The sequence below is a fragment of the Mauremys reevesii genome, linkage group 5 (genome assembly GCF_016161935.1).
Source record: "Mauremys reevesii isolate NIE-2019 linkage group 5, ASM1616193v1, whole genome shotgun sequence".
Classification (NCBI taxonomy): Eukaryota; Metazoa; Chordata; order Testudines; family Geoemydidae; genus Mauremys; species Mauremys reevesii.
Window position 1 is genome coordinate 109,419,099 of NC_052627.1, and position 21,614 is coordinate 109,440,712.

Sequence of the window (21,614 nt, forward strand, 5' to 3'; positions counted from 1 at the left end):
CCTTGCAGGCCTATGATGAAAAGGGCTCAGTAGACTGTAACCCTGGCCCTAGAGAGAAAAGGGCTACGTGGAGGGTCACAGTGAGCCACTGAGGCTAAGCATAAACCGCCTAGAAGCGCAGGACCCACAGGAGCAAGGTCAGAGCTCTGCCACAGGACCTACAAAAAGAGGCCAGATTTTCAAAAATGCTTGGAGCTGAGAACAATTGGAACTATTGGGCATGGAGCACTTTTTTATGTTTGTACAGTAATATATAAAACATCATGTAGACTACTTTGACCTCAGTAGGGTTAAAATCAGGGTTTAATTTGGCCCAAATCCTGTTGTGGGCAACATGAATTTTACAATTAGATTGTACACGTCCATCAAAAGGAAATATCTCTAGGAAACACTGACCTGTGGGAAAGATGCATGTTCACAAAAGTAGCCTAGAATTCTTGTCTGGAAAAAAATAGAAATCCACTATAACTAAGGCTGTGAGTTTTTCACGGAGGTCACCGAAGTCATGGATTCTGTGCCTTTCCAGGACCTCCAGGACTTCTGAAGCAGCCGGTGTGACTGATCAGGCCACATGAGGCGTCCCGGGGGTCAACCGCACCAGCTATTGCTCAGGTGGCCCCAGGGCCAGCCATACCGACCACTGCCCCAGAGCAGCGGTCTGGGAGCAGCAGCAGCAGGGCCCCTGGCTGTCCCCTCCCCCAGCAGCAGCAGCAGCGGTGGGGCCCTAGGGTGCCCCCTCCCTCTCTCACAGCAGCGGCGGCGGGACCCTGGCACTCCCCCTCCCACAGCAGTGGCAGCAGGGCCCCAGGCTACCCCACCCCAGCAGCAGCAGCAGCAGGGTCCTGGGCCACCCCACCCCAGCAGCAACAATGGGGCTCTGGGCCACCCCGCACACCGGGGCAGCAGTGATGGCGCCCCGGAGGCCCCTCTTTCCCACCTCCCCAAGCAGTAGCCGCAGGAGCACCTAAGCTTTAGTTACAGGTATTTATATAGTACAAATCATGGACAAGTCATGGGCTGTGACTTTTTGTTTATTGCCCGTGACCTGTCCATGACTTTTTTACTAAAAAGGCCCATGACTAAATCATAGCCTTAACTATAACTCATCCAGTCTTAAAGCAATACGCAGTGCTAGGAGTTGATCCCAACTCCAATGTTCTGCTCTCCTTATGTATGTGGAATCTCTAGCTCCATGCATGGAGGAAGAGCAGAATATCAGAGCAGAGATATGCCATGTGATTCTGAAACAGAATTTCCCCCCTTACTTTCTCGTCTGATTTTAATCCTGTAGTGCAAGGGGTGGGTTGAGGCTTTCAGTACCATGCACAATGGATTAGACAATCTGTTTTGTGTTGTAGTATTATTCAGAATATAAATACAAATAAATAATACAGCTTCTGTTGTACTAAGCTTTGAATGACTCAGAAACCATTGGGCCAGATCCTCCTCTGATGGAAATTGCCATAGGTCTATTGTAGTCAATAAAGTTATACTGATTTATACCATCTAATGGCCTGAACCAACGTCTGTTAATTGTAGGGTTCCTGGATACATATCAACATCATTTTTGCCACATTTTCTGTATGTATTAGTATATATAATTTGTGTGTCATTATAATTTTACTTGGACTTTCAGAAAGCCTTTGACAGGCTTTTAACCAAAGTAAGCAGTCTTGGGACAAGAGGGAAAGTCCTCTCATGGATCAATAGCTAGTTAAGAGATAGGAAACAAAGGGTAAGAATAAATGGTCAGTTTTCCGAATGGAAAGAGGTAAATAGGGGTGTCCCCAGGGGATCTGTACTGGAACCAGTGCTGTTCAAAATATTCATAAACAATCTGGAAAAAAGGGTAAACAGTGAAGTAGTAAAATTTGCAGATGATACAAAAATTACTCAGGATAGTTAAGTCCAAAGCAGACTGCGAAGACTTACAACGGGATCTCACAAAACTGGGCAACAAAATGGCAGATGAAATTCACTGTTGATAACTGCAAAGTAATGCACATTGGAAAACATAATCCCAACTATACATACAAATGATGGGATCTAAATTAGCTGTTATCACTCAAGAAAAAGATCTTGTAGTCATTAGGGATAGGTCTCTGAAAACAACCACAGTGTGCAATGGCAGTCAAAAAAGCTAACATTAGTGTAAGGGGACTGTTGCCCCCTTACTAATATTCAGTGGGGGTGTTTGGTTGCTAGCTCCCAGCACTAAAAAGGGAGCGGTCGATGGGAAATCAGGAGCCTGAGACTGACAGTCTCCAGGAACAATGTGGAGAGGCCAGTGCTCCAGGTCAGCCTGATTGACAGGGCGGGCAGCTAATCAAGGAGTCAGGAGGCCGGGGTGGGTCCCGTCCTCCGTGTGAGCAGGAATGTGCCTGGAGTCAGATGGAGTGGGGCCGAGCTAAGGAGAGAGCGGGGCCCCAAGCTAAGCTGATGGGAGCGGAGCTGCAGCCCAAAAAGCCAGAGCACGGCCCAGAGAGAGCAGCCCTGCCCTGGGAGCAGAGCTGTAGCAACCAGAGCCAGAGGGGCCAGACAAGCAGCCCAGGAAGCAGATGAGAGCTCAGAGCAGAGTCACAGAAGCAGCCTGCAGAGCAGCCCTGCCCTGGGAGCAGAGTGGTAGCAACTGGAGCCAGAGAGGCCAGAGAAGCAGTCCAGGGAGCTGAAGTCAGAGCAGCAGCAGCCGCCGTGCTGAGGCAGAGTGGAGCTGGAGTTGGAGCAGGGGCAGTCTGGAGCTGAGTGCGGTGAGCAGCTGGGCAGAGTGAGGGGGACCCTGGGCAGTGGGCCCAGCGCAGGGAGATACCTCAGCCAAGAGGCCCCGCAGGCCAGACTGGGAGGGGGATTGTAACCCTGACAGGGCGGGGGTGACGCTGGAGAGAAGGGTCCTGCCACCCAGAGCCTGAGAGTGTGTGGCCACCGCCGGAACGAGTGTCCGACCTGCAGTGTCCCTGCAGCACAGCCAGGACCTGAGAAGGAGGCCTGGGACCTACAAGGAGCAGGCTGTGAACTGCCCTGACCTTTCAGAGACACTGTTTGTGATGTTCCCTGCCACAGAGCAGGGTGATGTGTTTCCTGTAACCTTTCCCATTTTTCCTTATTCTTTTTTAAATTAAGTGTTAATTAAATAACTTGTATTTGCTTTAAATTGTATGATGTGATCAGTGGGTCAGGGATGTGCGCAGTGCAGAGAGAGTACCCCGGAGTGGGGACACCCTAGCCCCTGTCCTAGGTGACCACAGCAGGGTTGGGGGTCGAGCCCCCTAGGAATCCTGGGCCCAGCCTTGTTGGGGTTACGAGGACTCTGCCAGACAGGAGAGTGGAAGGGGAGTCCTCAAGGGCAGGGAGGCCTCTGGGTAAAGGAAGTGGGAGCGAGGACTCAGATCCTTTCGCTAGCCCACTTCACCGGGGTAGTGCAGAAGCCAGGAAAGTTCCCCACAATAGTGGGACCATTCCCCCGCTTACATTAGGAATCATTAGGAAAAGGATCGATAAAACAGAAAATGTAATACCACTATATATAAATCTATGGTACACTCACATCTTGAATACTGTGTGCAATTCTGGTCATCCCATCTCAAAAAAGATATATTAAAATTGCAAAAGGTACAGAAAAGGTCAACTAAAATGATTAAGGATATAGAACAGCTTCTGTATGAGAAGAGATTAATAACACTAGGACTTTTCAACTTTGAAAAGAGCCAACTAGGGGGGATGATAGAGGTCTATAAAATCATGAATGGTGTGGAGAAAGTGAATAAGGAAGTGTTATTTATTCCTTCACGTAACACAAGAATCAGGAGTCACTTAATGAAATTAATAGGCAGCAGGTTTGAAACAAACAAAAGGAAGTACTTCTTCACACAATGCACACTCAACCTGTGTAACTCATTGCCAAAACTATAATGGGATTCAAAAAAGAATTAGATAAATGTATGTACCAGTATAGGTCCATCAAAAGCTGTTAGTCAAGATGGTCAGGAATGCAACCCCATGCTTCAGGTTTCCCAACCTTCTGATTGCTAGAAGCTGGGAGTGGGTGACAGGGGATGGATCACTCAGTGATCCTGTTCTGTTCATCTGCTCTGAAGCATCTGGCATTGGCTATTGGTCAGAAGACAGGATACTGGACCATTGGTCTGACCCAGCATAGACATTTTTATATTCTTAAAATTACACAATTAGGCCAAGATTTTCAAAAGCAGAAGTGTGATGGGGTATATAAACCCCACATTGGGCCAGAAGGGGTTAAAAGGCAATACTGGGTCCAGGTAGAGCCACCTTCTGGGCCTGCTGAGCATGCAGTAGCTGGAGGAGCAGGTTAAAAGGAGCTCAGAAGGCCATCCTTTTTAAAAGGGGACTGGATAAATTCATGGTGGCTAAGTCCATAAATGGCTATTAGCCAGGATGGGTAAGAATGGTGTCCCTAGCCTCTGTTCGTCAGAGGATGGAGATGGATGGCAGGAGAGAGATCACTTGATCATTGCCTGTTAGGTTCACTCCGTCTGGGGCACCTGGCATTGGCCACTGTCGGTAGACAGATACTGGGCTAGATGGACCTTTGGTCTGACCCGGTACGGCCTTTCTTATGTTCTTATCCAAGGTGTGATGGAGAGTAAGCTGAAGAGAAGAATCCTTTTCCAGGAAGTTAGACTGAAAGTGGAGCCTGAGTAGGGGTCACAGAGCAGGTAAGGTCCCAAGGCAGTGCCTTCTCTAACCACCATGCACTTTGTGAATTAGCAGGTCCTGCTAATTTGGATATATGTGAAGCTATTGACTGTGGGTTATAGGGTCCACACCTGAAACTGAAGGAGCACATAGGTAGGAAGTAACCCCAGGCGGTAGACTTAGACTCTCTACAGGGAGGAATTTGACTGTGTTACTTCCCACAAGGCCCTGGGCTGGAACCTGGTGGGGCTGCATGGCCTGGATCTCCCTACCATGCCTCACTTAAGGACAAAGGCACAGATACTGAGGGGAGACCCAAACACTCCTGGCCTGGGGTCAGGAACCAGGCAGCACTATCACTCCCCAAGAAAGAGACAGAGGATGAAGGTCAGTTGTGCTAACTATTAGGCCACCTGGCCCTCTGAGCAAGCTATCATGTGGTGGAGAATGTGGATGATATAGTATCCCAGGCCTGAACATAGGCCAGAGAATGGGGGGAGGAGGAAAGAGAGTGAGCAATTTGGGGGAGGAGGGAGTAGAGATGGATTTTGAGAAGCTGCTGAAGTGGGTACTGGAGAACCAGCAACAGCAGTAGCAGAACCAACTACTCCAGCAGCTTGCTGCACAACAGCAGCACTAGGCAGCCCAACATTAGCAGCAGGAACAGCAGCTGATTAAAGAAATGGTGGTGCAACAGCAGGAGCAGCAACAGTGACTCATCCAGCAGATGGTAATGTTCCTACTGCTGCTGTGGTAAGAGCCGCCCAGGGAGTCCGGGCTGCTGTGGGGAGCCCCAGCCCCTCCAACTGCTCTGGGCAGCATGCCTCAGGGAGCAGAGACACTGGCCGGGGGCTGCTCTTGGGATCTGGCTTCTGACCTGGCCAGGGGGCAGGGCCTCGGGGAGAAGAGGAGGAGCAGGGGATGGGGCCACAGTTCCAGCACCAGTGGCCCCCCTCAACTTCTACACTGGTTCCAGAACTCCTACGGGGGCCCCCAAATTGGTCAGGGCTCCTATGCATGGGCCACATGGACCTGTGTGTTAATCTGCCACTGAACCTGTTGTAAATTTTATGTTACTTCTTTGGAACAGATAGTAAAAGGAACATTTAATAATGCATATTGGCTTTATTCTTATTAATCGTGTTAAATTAATGTTAAAGCGGGGTGAATAACTGATTTCAGGTTCATTGACAGTTCCAAAAAATCAAAACCAAATTTTGGTTTGGGTTGAACTGAATCAGAAAATTTCAAAAAAAATTGGTGAATTGAAAACATCCATTTGGGATTGAACAATATATTTTGTTTGTCAAAAGCAAACTCTTAGCCCAGTTATTAGGGTACTTAGTGAGGATGTAGCAAACCCAGGTTCAGTTTCCTTCTCTGCTTGATGTGGAGCAGGGATCTGAAGTTGAAGTTGTCTCTTCGATTTCACAATGGATACCTTAGCTTATGGGGTATTCTGAGGCAGGTCTTTATCAAATCTCTCCTGTTGAAGCTGTTCCACTTTGCATAAACTACTTGAATAGTTATTGGGCCAAATAGAGAGTGAGAATGACTCTATAGCCCAGTGGTTGGTGCATTCACCTGGGATGTGAGAGCCCCAAATCCCTGCTCCAAGCAATATTTAATTATTTATACAAAGTAGAATAGCTTCAGAAAGCAAGATTGAGAGAGTCAAACCCCAGTGGTTAAGGCACTCTCCTGTGAGAAGGGAGACCTAAGTTCACATCTCTGCTCCATATCAGGCAGAGGGGGGAACTGAATCAGGTCTCCCACATCCCAGGTGAGCATCCTAACCACAGGGCTAAAGTTACAAGCAGGGTACCACTTTCTGCTCCTGCAAGAGTGTGAATGACACCAAAATCCTCTGATGACTCTATCACCCCACTGCCCCAAAAAGTTGCTGAAAACTGTTTGGTGAATTTTTGTCATATTAGCAAGAACTTCCCATTTGGCTGCACTTGTCATTGAGGAAATTATTCATCCAAAAATGTCACCCAGCTTTAATCACTTTTATTATGGTAGTGCCTCATGGCTAGCCAAGAATGGCATTCTAAGCAATGTACAACCCCAGACTAGCAGACTGTCTTAGTTAATTTCTGTCATAGGTAATTTCTTGTACAGAGTGTTCTTCACATGCAAAGATTGCATATAAAAACTGATACACCACTCAAAATATCAGAGACATAAGATGAAGGAAAGAATCTTTCCATGATTTTGTCCCAGGGGCGTATAGAAGTATTTTTAACAACCAACTACCAACAACAGTGACTGAAACTGAGTTTGATTGTGCTTCTATACTAGCCCTTTGTATTTTGCAAAATATATGACGGCTATGATTGGGAAAGATTTCAAACTAAATTTGTTAATATCACTTTGATTATTGCTAAGTAATGCATTGCTTTTCAATGGCAGAATGAGAATGAGCCTACATGAGCTAAATGGATAGATGAGCTAAAACTTACATTACCAATGTAAAAGAATGTACTGTTTGTATTAGGACAAAGCCTGAATCAATTTTACCTTTGGCAGAAATTCAGCCCTACAGCATTCACTTATCATGAGTTTGTTGACTTTACAGTCTTTGACCCTTCAGAAGTGCGTGGGGTTATAATGCCAGTTTTTTTAATGAAAGAAGGATGATACGCTCCAGTTTTGTCTTCTAATACTTGATACAAATTCTTATAGAAGAGCCAAGAAACTAAACTATTTTACTACATATATTCTAAATGCCTAAGCTTTTGAAAAGGCAAGTAACCATAAAAATTGGAGCCTGAGAGATCTTGATGAAATGGACTAGCAGTATATGGGCCTGGGTAGTTTTGGGACACCAGTGGCAACTGTGCTCTCTCTGCCTTTGTTACCCTTAAGAGTGATATATCAACTAAAATCACCACTGTCTGTGGAAAATGGAGCTACTATTCAGTGCCATTGCCCTATACTCCTAGTTTTGTGCAGCCAAGCAATTCCCTCCTCATTTCCCTTGCCCCTGGCATGCCATGCTCACCATGTCTGGTGCTGTGTAGGGCACAAGCACTCCAAAGCAGAAGTATCAATAAGCATGCCTTTAAAACTTATGGGGAGCAAGGGAGAGGAATCGTAACTTTTGCTTTCTGTTGTGACTACACTGACAATGGTACCTTCGTGTATTTTGTCTGTAGCTGCTGCCACAGAATGCCTGAGCCAAATAAGGAGGAGAAACAAGAGGACTTGGGATGACATCATAGGCGCCGACTCCTTGGGTGCTCTGGGGCTGGAGCACCCATGGGGAAAAATTAGTAGGTGCTCGCAGCCAAGCTCCTCCCGCCTCGCCTCCTCCACCCCTCCCAAGCAAGCACCCACCGGGCAGAGGGGAAGTCGACACCTATGGATGACATGTTAAGTGAGATCATGTAAACCAATGCTGCATCATATCATGAACAGAGGCCTGGAGGATGAATATTGCCTGGAGAAAGAAAGAGCCAACAGCACACAGGCTCAGGAATCCCAGCAGGAAAAGAAGAGGGAGATGCACCAGGATGTAAAGGCAGCAAACACAGATACTGCAGATTCTTGTGGGCACAGAGGTTCAACAATCGTGGGTTAAGGTTTGCCTCCTTTTGCAGTCCATGGAGAACTTCAGTATAGCACCTCCCTACATGCCTCCCCCAACATTCCACATGGTGTCAGGACTGCATCCCTACCCCTATCACTCCACACTCATGGACACTATGGACAACCACAGCTTCACATACACTGACATGTGAGAACTACAATTGATATGTGTAGCTAAAATGGGTATGAATGTTCCTTCCCTTTCTTTAAGCTCTGTTCCATAAATGTATTAAGGTTTTAACATATTTTCTTTTAACTTGCTGAGAATTTTTGAAGTGTTTTCATTAGTCAATAAAACTGTATTATTTGGGAAATAATTTATCTTTATTAGTGCCCAACATATGCTGCAGAATGTCTGGTGGTAGTGAAAGCTCCCACTTACTTGTTGTTGTATAGTGTAACACAACTTATAGAATCAGTGACAAACACAGTGTAATAGCCATAAGTGTACAGCAAACACCACAAAATTAATATATGCATTGTCAGTGTTCTATTCCTATATGTACACCAAGCACCACACAGTTCCTAACAGATCCCCAAACTGCAGGGTCAGGTAGCGCATAGTACACCACAACACATTACTGGAGCTTGCTGTCAAAGTGCTCTTTCACAGCCTCTCTGAGCGATATAGCTCCAGGTTGAGCTATCCTAATAGCCATGTATTTGTCTGTTTAAACTCAGCAGTCAGCCACTCCACCTCTACCATCCACCACAGTGGCAACTTTTCCCCTTTTGTTGCACAGATAGCAGGACACAATAGGCAGCTATCACCATTGGGATATTTTCCTCAGTGAGATCCAATCTTGTGAGTAAACAATGCCAGCACCCCTTCAATCTACCAGAAGCACATTCAACCATCATTATGCACCTGCTGAACTGTAGTTGTTTAGTGCTATTGAGGTGTCCTGTGTATGACTTCATGAGCCACAGGAGTAAGGGGTAGGCTGGGTCCCCCAGGGTCACTACTGGCATTTCAACATCACCAATGGCAATCTGTTGGTCGAGAAAGTGTCCCTGCTTGTAACTTTCTAAACAGTCCTGTGTTCTTAAAGATGCACATGTCATGCACCTTCCCTGACCAGCCAATATTGATGTCATAGAAGCACCCCCAGTGATCCACCAGAGCTTGCATAACCACAGAAAAATAGCCTTTTCTGTTGATATAGTCTGTGGCAAAGCAGGCTGTGTGCTGTCTATCACTCCACCATGGTTTGGAAACCCCAGTGCTGCAAATTCATGCATTATGTCCTGCATATTGCTAACAGTCACAATCCTGTGTAGCAGGAGAGAATAACTGGCCCTGCACACTTGCATGACAATGGTCCTGTAACAAGGTGCTGACTAGGAGAAACAAGCCAGGCCCCTGTTTGCCCTGTTCCAGAGGAAAAAGAGTTAGTTGGGCTGGCTGAGGGGCCATGCCCTAATTACCAGAGGGGATCCACCTGCAGGCCTGGGTAGCCAGCCTACCCTGTAAAGCTGGCTCAGAGACAGGAAGCAGGGGAGAGACAGGAAAGGGAGGAGTGTGGGCTCTAGAGCCCTGCTAGGTGGGAAGCTAGTAGTCTCCAAGAGTGTTGGTCTCTGTAAATACTTGTAAATAGTAGGTGGTGGGAACGGACACAAACAATAAAAGGACACAGGTGCTTCACCTTGGTTGGTCTCTGGATGTTTTGGGGGCCTAGGCCGGTGAGGGCCAGGTTACAGGTCCCCACAATGGATTTTCCGGCTACAAAATTATTTTCTACTCACCAATAGCAGACAGCTGCAGTGGCACAGGAGCCAACAAACAGAGCTGTAAACAGATTAGTTTGAGTGGAAGTTCTGTTGGAGGACTTTGAGAGGAAGACTAGGAGAACGAGCTAGAGGAACAGACAGGCTAGTGAAGGGAGTGTGTGGTGTTCTGGCAGTGTTGTGGTGCTTGTTGGGGGTTTGTTTTGCTGTGGGTGGTGGTGTTTTGGTTTGGTTTGTATTTCCCAGACTAACAGGACTTAGGTGGGAAGGCTGTGACAGATACAGAGGCAGCAGTGGCAGTGACCCAAGCAGTGGAAGACACAATGAAGATGACTGGATGTAGAAGCTGCAGCATGTACATGATCCTGGAGGGGGGTACCTGAAAAGAGTTTCATCTGCATGAAATGCCACCTGATAGAGCTGATGGAAGAAAAGATCCGAGGACTGGAGATGCAGGTGGAAACTCTGGTTGAATTTAGAAGGGGGTTCGAGCAGATGATGGAGCAAAGACATGAGGAGGCTGAAGGGAAAAGCTCAGACTAGCAGATCAAAGCAGGACCAAAGAACTCTGAGGGGTGGCTGCTGGGTGAGGAAAGTAGACAGTGGAAGCATGTGACTAAGGGTAGGTTTACACTTACCTTCCGGGTCGACGCGGTGAGTTCGACTTCTCGGAGTTCGAACTATCGCGTCTCATCTAGACGCGATAGTTCGAACTCCGGAAGCGCTGCGGTCGACTCCGGTACTCCACCACTGCAAACGGCGGTGGCGGAGTCAACGGGGGAGCCGCGGAGTTCGACCCCGCCGCGTCTGGACGGGTGAGTAGGTCGAACTAGGGTACTTCGAATTCAGCTACGCTATTCACGTAGCTGAATTTGCGTACCCTAGTTCGACCCCCCTTCTTAGTGTAGACCAGGCCTAAGAGAACCAGGCAGAGGAAAAGATGGGCTAGTGAAGGAGAAATAGAGCTCAGGAACAGGTTTGTGGAGTTGGAAAATGAAGAAGGGGCACAGCAGGTGGTCACTGAAGGTGCGAGGACAAGGAAGAAGAGAAGAGCAGTTAGTTCTATAGGAAGAGGAGAAGAGTCAGTGGAAATAGCACCAAATATGAGCCCCAGGAGGATACGGGTGACTGTCATTCATGTGGGAACAAATGATACGGCTAGATTCTCGCTGGAACCTATCAAGGGAGACTATGCCAGGCTGGGGAAGATGCTTAAGGAAATCGAGGCTCAGGTGATCTTCAGTGGGATTCTACATGTTCCTAGAGAAGGGCAACAATGGTGTGACAATATTATGATGATCAACAGATGGTTCAGGCAGTGGTGCTATAAGGAGGGCTTTGGGATGTATGGCCACTGGGAGGCATTTATGGACAGAATGGGATTTGGGATGGACTTCACCTGAGTAGGGAGGGAAATAGACTTCTAGGATGGAGGCTGGCACAACTGATTAAGAGAGCTTTAAACTAGAAATTTGGGGGCCTATTGTAATTATGCAAAGTGTGGGCCATTAATGATGGCACGTTTTATTTTAATTTGCTTTGTGACTTACTTTGTTCTGTCTGTTACTACTTGGAACCACTTAAATCCTACTGTCTGTATTTAATAAAATCAAGTTTTACTTAATTAATTAACTCAGAGTATGTATTAATACCTGAGGGAGCAAAGAACTGTGCATATCTCTCTATCAGTGTTATAGAGGGTGAGCAATTTATAAGTTTACCCTGTATAAGCAGGGCAAAATGGATTTATTTGGGTTTAGACCCCATTGGGAATTGGGCATCTGAGTGTTAAAGACAGGAACACTTCTGTTTGCTGCTTTCAGGTAAACCTGCAGCTTTGGGGAAAGTAATTCAGACCCTGGGTCTTTGTTAGAGCAGACGGGCATGTCTGGCTCAGCAAGACAGGGTGCTGGGGTCCCGAGCTGGCAGGGAAAGCAAGGACAGAAGTAGTCTTGGCACATCGGGTGGCAGATCCCACGGGGCGTTCTGTGATCTAACCTGTCACAGGGGTGGGTGAGATTCTGTGGCCTGCATTGTGCAGGACGTCAGACTAGATGATCATGATGATCCCTTCTGACCTTAAAGTCTATGACTGTATGAGTAGCAATCCCATGCTGGCAGTTCCCATAGTGTCATCACCACTTGCTTCTCCACTGTCAGTGTAGCTCTCATTTTGGTGTCCTTGTGCTGGAGGGCTGGGGTGAGCTAGGCACACAGATCCAGGAATGTGGCACTACGCATCTGAAAATGCCATAGCCACTGCTCATCATCCCAAGCCTGCATTACGATGCAATCCCACCAGTCTGTGTTCATTTCTCAGGCCCAGAAGCAGCACTTCACTGTTTGCAGCTGCTTCATAAATGCCACCAACAACCTTGAATTGGTTCTAGCTATGTCCCACAGCAATCTGCTCTCCAGGAAACCAGTGGCTCTTCTTGCAGCTCTACAAATACTGGAGGATCGTGCATGGTGTGCTTGCCACACTCATGACAATAGTACAGAGCTATTCAGCTGACGTCAGCTTTATGTCAACGTAACACATCGGCAAAAGTTTGTAGTATAGACATGCCCATGTCTTCGCATCAGTGTTCATAACTGTTTTTCTTATTGCTTAGTTATCATTGTTGATAAGTTGCCTATTCCTATTTATTTTTCTGGATCTCTGAGCAGAATCTGTTACTTAACTTATGGTTAGCTCATTTTCCTTGATAGACCATCTATCATGCTTCTTTGAGGGACAAAGCATTTCCTTGCTTTTTGTAATAATGTTTTTGGATAATGAGAGTAAGTAGTTGATCTGACAGGGGTGAGTGATATAAACAGAGACCTAAAAAGGACCATGAGGATCTGCCATCAAGATGGATTGCAAAGGGTAATGGCCCTTTTTCTAGCTCCTTTTCTTACAGGAAATTAGTAATGCTCTGTGAGGGATCAGAGACAAATTTTGTGACATTTTATATCTCTGGGAAACAACATTGGGTGCTAGAGATGGTGTTTACAAACAAGTCATCCTAGGCGGGAGATGGAGTCATTGCAGCACTGGACATTTCGTGACTGAAATGCGAATGAGGTGGACATCTGGATACCATGGTAAAAGTCTAAATAATGAAAGTGCTGAGGGAAACTGTCCTGGGATCCAACCACCAGAATTCCTTCTAGCAGTAATGATTTATACAATGCTTTAGAAACATAGGCGGCAAGTTCTATGGGCCCATGGTGCCTGGGCACCAGGAATATTCCTGGCCTGGGGCCCAGCTCCAGCACTGTTTGAGGCCAGGTCTCCCTCGGCCCCGCCCTCCACCCCCGGGAATTCCCCACCGCGCGTCCTCTGGGGGATTTAAAACTGCTCCGGGGGCCCCACCCACCACCGGCATCACAGCGGAGCTGAGAGGCTTCTGCCTGCTCGCTCCACATGGCTACCAGCCCCTCCCTGTGGCCCATGGGCAGGGTGGGTCGGGTCTGTATCCACGCATGCTGCTCCTGCCTCTGTGACCAATAGGAAGCTGCCAGGGCAGGGCCCCCCAGCTCGCCCTGCCTAGGAGCCCCAGGTAAGCGCTGCATTCTCTCATCCCCTCCCAGAGCTTGCACCCTCACTCCCTTCCCACACACTCCCTCCTGCCCCCAAATTCCCTCCCAGAGCTTGCACTCCCCCTGCACCCCTCCCATCCCCAAACTCCCATCCCAGAGCCTGCACCCCCACCCCAGCCCAGAGCCTGCAACCAAACTGCATCCCAGAGTCTGCACCCCTCACCCCCTTCTGCACCCCCTCCCTCTGCCCCAGCCCAGAGCCTACACCCAGCACCCAAACTCCATCCCAGACCCCACCCCCCACCCAAACTCCCTCCCAGAGCCTTAGGCAGGTGGGGGGTGGAGTTTGGGGGGACAGGCTCTGGGCGTTCTGGGCACCACCAAATTTTCTACAAACCTGCCGCCCCATTAACAAACATCAACTAATGCATCCTCTCTGCCATAGATAAATTGGTATCACCTTTGCTATTATACAGATGGGAAAACTGGCAGAGAGGTGAAATAAGTTGTGTAAAACCATAGAGATGCAGTGTGAGAACAGATATTAAAAATCAGGAGATTCCCAGTTTGGGGCTCACACTACACTCGCTAATATATAAATAAATCTTTCTTTGGTTGGGAGAGTGACTACTTTGAAATAATCCATGTCTCATCCCTCTTTCCAATGCTGCCAACTGTCTCACAGAAAAGAAATAAAGTGAAACGCCTGTAGTTAAAAACATTGGAAACAACCATTTTCTCCGATAATGTAACCACACATTTTCTGTTCCTCCAGAAGAGTCCCCGAAGAGCAGCTCTTCACATCCACCGTGACTCTGAGGAGGCAACTGTCACTCCCAGCTGCCACAGAACCTTCTGATTCCAATATTCAATCCTTCTGTTGAAGGGGCATCATTCAAAACACTCTGCTTGCTACTGTGAACACCACTGGAGTCGGGGGGTGGGGGTGAAGGAGAGGTGATTCGGTCCACATGTTAGCATGTGTAACAGGGTGTTCTGCTGTCATGCTCTTTAGTCTTAGCACAACTGTTGGAATGCATTCATGGCAGTGATGTGCCCTGATGCCACAACTGCAACAAAAACATCTGAACATGAATATGACACTGGATGACTGCTTGAAATTGGATTCTTTCTCTGGGCAGTGGCACTCAACAGCACATTTCAATCCAAATAAATTGCATGATGCAGCATGAAGGAGCTGCTGTTCTGAAAACAGCAGGTACTCTTAGTTAACTCCTGACTGGAACCATAGTAATGAGGCATTACTACAGTTCTAAACCTTCTTCCTATGGAATCTTTGATAAATATTAAAATCTAAACGTTTTCATGCCAGAGCTCTGAATACCCTAATGTTGGCTTCAGTTTAGTTTGCTAGGGTTGAGGTGAGATTCTGGTAGTGACCACTAGTCTTCAAAATCTCAAATATAATAATTAAAACACAAAAATATTTGCATGTGGAATGGACAAGTTAAGCTATTATAAACTGATTATTAGCTGTAATCTCTAGGGAAAAGATATGTCATTATGGAGGGCAAAATTAGGATATCTGCTCACTATGTGTCTAGCAGTCAAAAATGTGAATGAGATATTAGTATGTATTATAATGTTATGCTTGGAGTCATACCACTTTAAGCAGTGAGAGTGTTTCATCTCATAAATTAGGCAGGGCTAGACTGGGTCAGTCCTAAGGAAATTCATATGTGGCAGGTACTGGTGCTAGTGATTCACTAGATAGCATGTGAGCCAGTACTGAATTGGAAAACAGAGTGCCAGGTAGTACTCTGCTGCTGCAGTTGCCTTCTTTCAGATAAGATCAAGGTCATTGTCAGTAAAGATCCCATGGCATGGTTTGTAAATGCTAAATCCAGTGTACTGAATTAAATTCAAACCTAAAAATCTCCCAATAACAGCCTTATAAAATCATTGATATAGGCCAGAGTTACAAAAGGTTATGTACCTTGTCATAAAGTGTGGGGGGAGAGAGATTACTATGCACTGAATGCAACAACCATCTTACTTTTTATAATCAAATTCAAATAAAACATATCAGCCAAAACCAATCAGCATGAACCAACATAGTCAATTAATAAAACATACAAAAGGAGACATTTAAAATGGAGATCAGGATACACAACCTGCTCCCCATTCATTTATTGGACATTTGGCAATAACTACTATTTCTGAACTGCAAGAGCTTAGCGATTCCTTGGTTACTTCTTGTTCCTATTTGTTGTTGCCCAGTCATCCCTTTATACCAGTTAGGTTGCTTATCACACTAAGTAATTGTTTTGCTGTTACATTGTGCTCCACGCAACTGTTGCAGTTACCTGTTGTCTCTTGTCTTATACTTAAATTGTAGGCACATTGGGGCCTGGACCATTTCTTCATTATGTGTGTGCACAATGCCTCACACAATGAGGTACTGATCCCTGATGGGGGACCCTTGGATGCTCCCTTGATACAAATAAATAACAGTATTGCCAACCCCAACATTTTAAGAATTATGAGATTTTAAATAAAATTGAATTGTGTTCTTAGGTCTCACCTGTGATTTGATCTCCCCATGCCCCAGTATATATGCATGCAACAATGACAGTGTTACCAACTTTCACAAATGTATACCAGATAGGTAGGGCCCTACCATATTAATGGTCCATTTTTTGGTCAATTTCACAGTCACAGGATTTTAAAAATAGTAAATTTCATGATTTCAGCTATTTAAATCTGAAATTTCATGGTGTTGTAATTGTAGGGGTCCTGAGCCCAAAGGAGTTTTGGGGGGAGTGTCGCAAAGTTATTGTAGAGGAAGGGGGTTGTGGTACTGCTACTTACTTCTCCGCTGCCGCTGGCTGTGGCACTGCCTTCAGAGATGGGCAGCTGGAGAGTGGCAGCTGCTGACTGGGAGCCCAGCACATAGGATGACCAGACAGCAAATGAGAAAAATCGGGACACGGGGTGGGGGGGGGGGGTAATAGGAGCCTATATAACAAAAAGATCCAAAAATTGGGACTGTCTCTATAAAATCGGGACATCTGGTCACCCTACCAGCACAACTCTTTCATGGCTGTGAATTTGGTAGGGCCCTACAGATAGGGCAATTTTTAGTTCTCACTGCAGAAGCTCTTGCTACAGGACTCAGCTGAGACTGGCTCTCCATTGTATTGGGCACTGTAAAAGAGTAAGACATAAGCCCTGTCCTGAAGAGTTTACAATCTAGTCTGAAACATACTGCATTTTAGTAGAAACACTGTTGGCTTTATAGTTAATCATTTACCCTGCCCCTTTCTGTCTTTTGGACTGGAAGGGACCTTGAGAGGTCATCGAGTCCAGTCCCCTGCCCTCATGGCAGGACCAAATACTGTCTAGACCATCCCTGATAGACATTTATCTAATCTACTCTTAAATATCTCCAGAGATGGAGATTCCACAACCTTCCTAGGCAATTTATTCCAGTGTTTAGCCACCCTGACAGTTAGGAACTTTTTCCTAATGTCCAACCTAAACCTCCCTGGCTGCAGTTTAAGCCCATTGCTTCTTGTTCTATCCTTAGAGGCTAAGGTGAACAAGTTTTTTCCCTCCTCCTTATGACACCCTTTTAGATACCTGAAAAATTATATTTGAATCATTTGTGTTTCATTGTATTTGTTTGAACCTGGTGTTGTTTAATCATTCAAATTGGTTTTATTAATGTACATTGGTTTTATATTATGGTACAGCACCCCAAATGCCTTTGTGGTGAAGAGCAGAGTGGTACCTAATGACATGATTTCCTTTATTATAATTACAGTCAGATGATTATGTGGGGGCAGAGGATACCAGGCTAGACTGGCCCATTAGGTCTCCCCAGACTTAACAGCATCTAAAGAGCTGGATCGAGAGTAGACTGAGCGCCAGATCCCCTCAGGCCTGGCTGTGCCCCTGGGCAGGTTTGTGTGAGGCCTGAGAGAGCTGACACGTTAGCTCTAGTTCAGTAGGAGGCCCGTGGAAAGTAAATGGTTAACAATGGCTTTGCCTATAGCAAGATGGCGGCCGGAGTTCTCTCCTCCCTCCCTGGGACGTGAGAGGCGGTCAGGATCGTGCGTGTGCGTCGCATGGCGATGACGCACATTGGGGGTGCGGGGTAGTGGAGTTTGTTGCGCTGCTGGAGGCGGACATGGCGGGCGTCGCTGATGCCGCCGCTCCCGGCAGCAGCGGGGACGGGAGGCGAGGCGGCGCCCCGGAGCAGCTGCAGCAGCCGCAGGACGCGGGAAGGGGGGAGCAGAAAAGCGGCTGTTCGAGCGGTGAGTCCTGGCCGCCTGCCGGCAGCTCCGGGCAGCCGCCGCAGCGAACCGAAACCCTGGGCTTCTACGAGAGCGACCGGGAGCGGAAAAAGAAGAGAAGCGTCTCAGGTGAGGGGCAGGGGCCCGGCTGGGGCTCGGGGTGAGGCGCCGGGAAGGGTGGGGTTGAAGTTAGCGAGGGGAGAGGCTGGCTGGGGTGCTGGGTAGGGGAGTCCCCAGGGAGGCCGGGAGCGGAGCTGTCCCTTCCAGCTGGCTGGACTCGGGGAGCCTTCCAGACAGCCCGGGACCCCGAGAGCAGCGGGCGCCGAAGCAGGGCCTTTCAGAGAGGGAGTTTGGTTCCGGGCTGTCAGAGCGGTGGTCATGTGAGTGCTGCGATAGTAAAAGTGTCTCACTGATTCACTCAGCAAGCACTCTGTTCAAAGTCTGCGGCCAAAAGTGTCCAAACGTGGGTGCCTACAGTCAGCCTCTTACATTTGGTTTTAGGCTACTAAGTGAACGTGGTCTGGTCAATCCACAGTTCCTAAATTCTGCATATCCGTTTAAGAGCATTTTAGGCACCTGTGGTTGAAAATTTTGGCCAGAGACTTTAAAAACTGTGCAACATATTTCAAATATGGGTGGCGTGTAGCATCTGTGATAGCTTAAGTGATGTCAGAGGACTTTGTTTACTAATTCACAATGTCTTATTAGTCATTACATCTGCTTATTTTCAACTTATGCTTAGATTTAGTAAGCGATGTACCTTTAAAAAAAGATCTAAGTGGTTTATATCTTTAAATCAAATTTACAGTAGTGTTCAATAAAGGAGAGTGGAATAGTGGCATTTCTGTGTAGTTTCACGTAATGTGTACAATGATAAAAAGATCAACTGTAATTTATAAGTATTATAAATCAATGTTAGGAGACGTCAGTGCATACTTTATTGCTATGACTTCAGCTAAGAAAACAATTCCACAAAATAGTGTACTGTATTCCAAACTAATCTTAGAGATTCAGATCTAGACAGGTACTGTGTTTGGTCTATTCTACTGTTTTGAACTATTTGTGTATGTTTGTCCAGTGTTCTATGTCACTGAGGCACAGAAAACACTTGCTGAATAAACAGTTTTTGATAAATGGATTTGCTTAATACAGAATATTGTAATTAGATAATCTATTTAGGCTCTAGAATGAATATATTATGTAAGCCTCCAAAAATATAATTATGCATTATTATTTGTGGTCTTCAGTTTAGCTACATTTAGTTTAAATGACCATTTATAAGAGGAAAATAATATAAGGAAAATGTAACAGTTTTTGCCATCAAGCTACAACTGTATGCAGACTTACACTTGAATTCCTGATGTTTCCAAGTCCTGTATTCTGTCATCTTTAGAAGAAATAGATAAAGCTTTTATCATAAAAATTAAAAAAAAATGAGTGTAGTTTATTGTGTTGGTGGTTCTGATTTAACTCTTAAGATTCCAAATAATTGATATTTATTATATGTGATATTAGAACTGTTTTGCTAAAAATGGCTTTTGAAAACAGGCTTGAAGAAGAAATCAAACTTTGAGACTGTTCATCTACTGCTTTATGGATTTGAGCATAACTTTACATAACAATAAACTTTAGAATAGAAAACAGAGTAGGTATGATTTTAATTGAACTGTTTACTAATAGCTGAATTATTTCCATTCAAGCTTTACTAGTGTTATATCAGTCTCAAATTCTACTGCATTCCTGACAACTGTATTATGTCATAAGATTTATAGCATCATTGTGCCTTTGTGGTATTGATGAAACTGCATTAATGTTAAATCACCACAACTCTACGGATTTAGCTTGATTATGATATTACAAATTTTATATAGTAAAATGGAATGTTATATTTAGGATGTATACTGATGTACCCAAAAGGTTGTTGAGTAAATAGTATGTTTAGGTATCTTTATAAAATGTTTTCCTATGCAGAAGAAATACAAAGCATATATTTTAACATTAGTTTTGATTAACTAATATTTAAATTCAGGTATATAAGAGCCAATAGTTCATAATGGATTTTAAGAATAAAAACACTTTTATTTAGAAAAAAATACAATAAACTGTCTTTGCTTAATGTTTATTTATCTTGATATAAAAACTAAAAGAACTTCACTTATATCTGGCTCTAGCAACATGCTCAATATTGTACAAGTTCCCAAAATTAAAAATAGTTCCTTCCGTTATAATATAAGCAAGTTAGCATAGACAGGATGTTCTGGGGAGGCCACAAGAGGAAATAACTGATTTTTCTGAAGCTTGTATTGTCGTATTGATTCACTTCTGGGACTTTTGAAATAAGTATATGTTTAAGATGGATTCAAGTGATGAGAAGATAGTAGCTTGGCATTTTGGAAATGACAGAGCAATTTATATGTAATGGGAGCATAGAGTGAGCCATAGATAAGGTTGTGTTTACATTCTTAGAAATGGGTTTCTCCTTTTCTACTTGGTGCTTTATATTTTTCATGTGAGTATCTACATGTTACTGATTTACCTACGGTATACTGCATCTTTGTCCTTTAAAAAAGTCTGTTTTAACTTCTTACATTTTGAGGGAGATTGTGCTTTATTTACTTTGAGTATAAAGTTCTTCAGTCTATATTTGTCTATTGAGTCCTTGTTTTCCCTTCTACTGCTGCCAGTTCTCAATTCTTTCCTCAGGTTGGGAAATGACAGTTGGGAAATGGCAGCATGTATTTTGGGCAGTCTGGATGAGGATAGAACTGGCATACAGTTGGTAGTTACTATTCAGATCATGAGAAGGCTGCATTTGTGAAGGAAAGAGGTGCTTTTCCAGCCCATGGAGAGGGTTTGGCCCATGGGAAGGCTTGGGAATAGAATGTTCCTTGTGAGAAGGTATGGTGGTGTGATACCAAACTCCTGTTGGAGATATTTTGAGTTTTGTCATGTCATGAATTAGTCAAAAGTAGACCAGTGCCTTTGTCAAGCTCTTCATAAACTTGAAAATTCCCATCAAGAAGTCTTCTGTAATGGATTATTGATGTGGTCCTGACAACACTGATGAAAGTACCTTTTAAATGTCCTCTCCATTCCTATGATTTTGGGGGTTTGATACAGAAGGTCATTTTCTGGATGGCAATACACTTCTACCCTGATATAATGCTGTCCTTGGGAGCCAAAAAATCTTACTGTGTTATAGGTGAAACCGCATTATATTGAACTTGCTTTGATCCGCTGGAATGCACAGTCCCCCCTCCCCCCCCACCCCCCGGAGCACTGCTTTACCGTGTTATATCCGAATTTGTGTTATATCAGCTCGTGTTATATCGGGGTAGAGGTGTACCTCTGGCTCTCAAAATAGGTTCACTTTGGCTCCCCGTCTCTTATCCGCGGTATATCAGATTTTACAAAGATAAAGTGGTGGTGTAAACTAGTTCGATTCCTTTCCAAGGTGCTGTCAGAGTTCCACCGTAAGCCTATTATCCTGCCAAAATTTTCCCCCTGCATCCATGTGCCTGGCCATCTTGATGAGCCCTTCTCTATATACTCAATGTTAAAGATCCTTGGGGCCCTATTTGGCGCTGACTAGAGTCCTCATAAAGTCCACCCAAGTACTTTTTTTCAGTTCACACTAGTTCCTCGGGGAATACTGTTACCAAGAGGACCATGTCTACCTTACTGCATTTCACATTGCTTTGACCTATTTGGTCTGAACTAGACAGCTATGTCACTCTGCCTGAGCCAAAGTTATTGCACCAGCCTGCTTCAGTGATGTTTCCATTATCATAGACATCTGCAAAGCAGCTAAAAGTTCTTCTCGTTTACCAAAAGAGG

At 45.4% G+C, this 21,614-nt stretch overlaps 1 protein-coding gene and 1 long non-coding RNA gene across 4 annotated transcripts in view; both read left to right on the plus strand.

Moving 5' to 3' along the window:
* The first annotated feature begins 2,601 nt into the window (after window positions 1–2,601).
* LOC120405664 lies at window positions 2,602–8,554 on the plus strand. Its single transcript, XR_005598755.1, has 3 exons — window positions 2,602–2,747; window positions 4,604–4,688; window positions 7,830–8,554. It is a non-coding gene; the product is annotated as an uncharacterized LOC120405664 (long non-coding RNA).
* Window positions 8,555–17,592: 9,038 nt separating this feature from the next.
* The window catches only part of TAPT1 (transmembrane anterior posterior transformation 1), a 111,389-nt gene continuing 107,367 nt past the window's right edge, over window positions 17,593–21,614 (plus strand). Inside the window, exon 1 of one of the 3 annotated variants that reach the window (XM_039540582.1) lies at window positions 17,593–17,906. In XM_039540582.1, coding sequence (XP_039396516.1) covers window positions 17,672–17,906 — 235 coding nt within the window. In that variant the 5' untranslated portion in view covers window positions 17,593–17,671. The remainder of the gene's footprint in view (window positions 17,907–21,614) is intronic. The other 2 variants (XM_039540583.1, XM_039540587.1) reach the window with 2 other exon arrangements.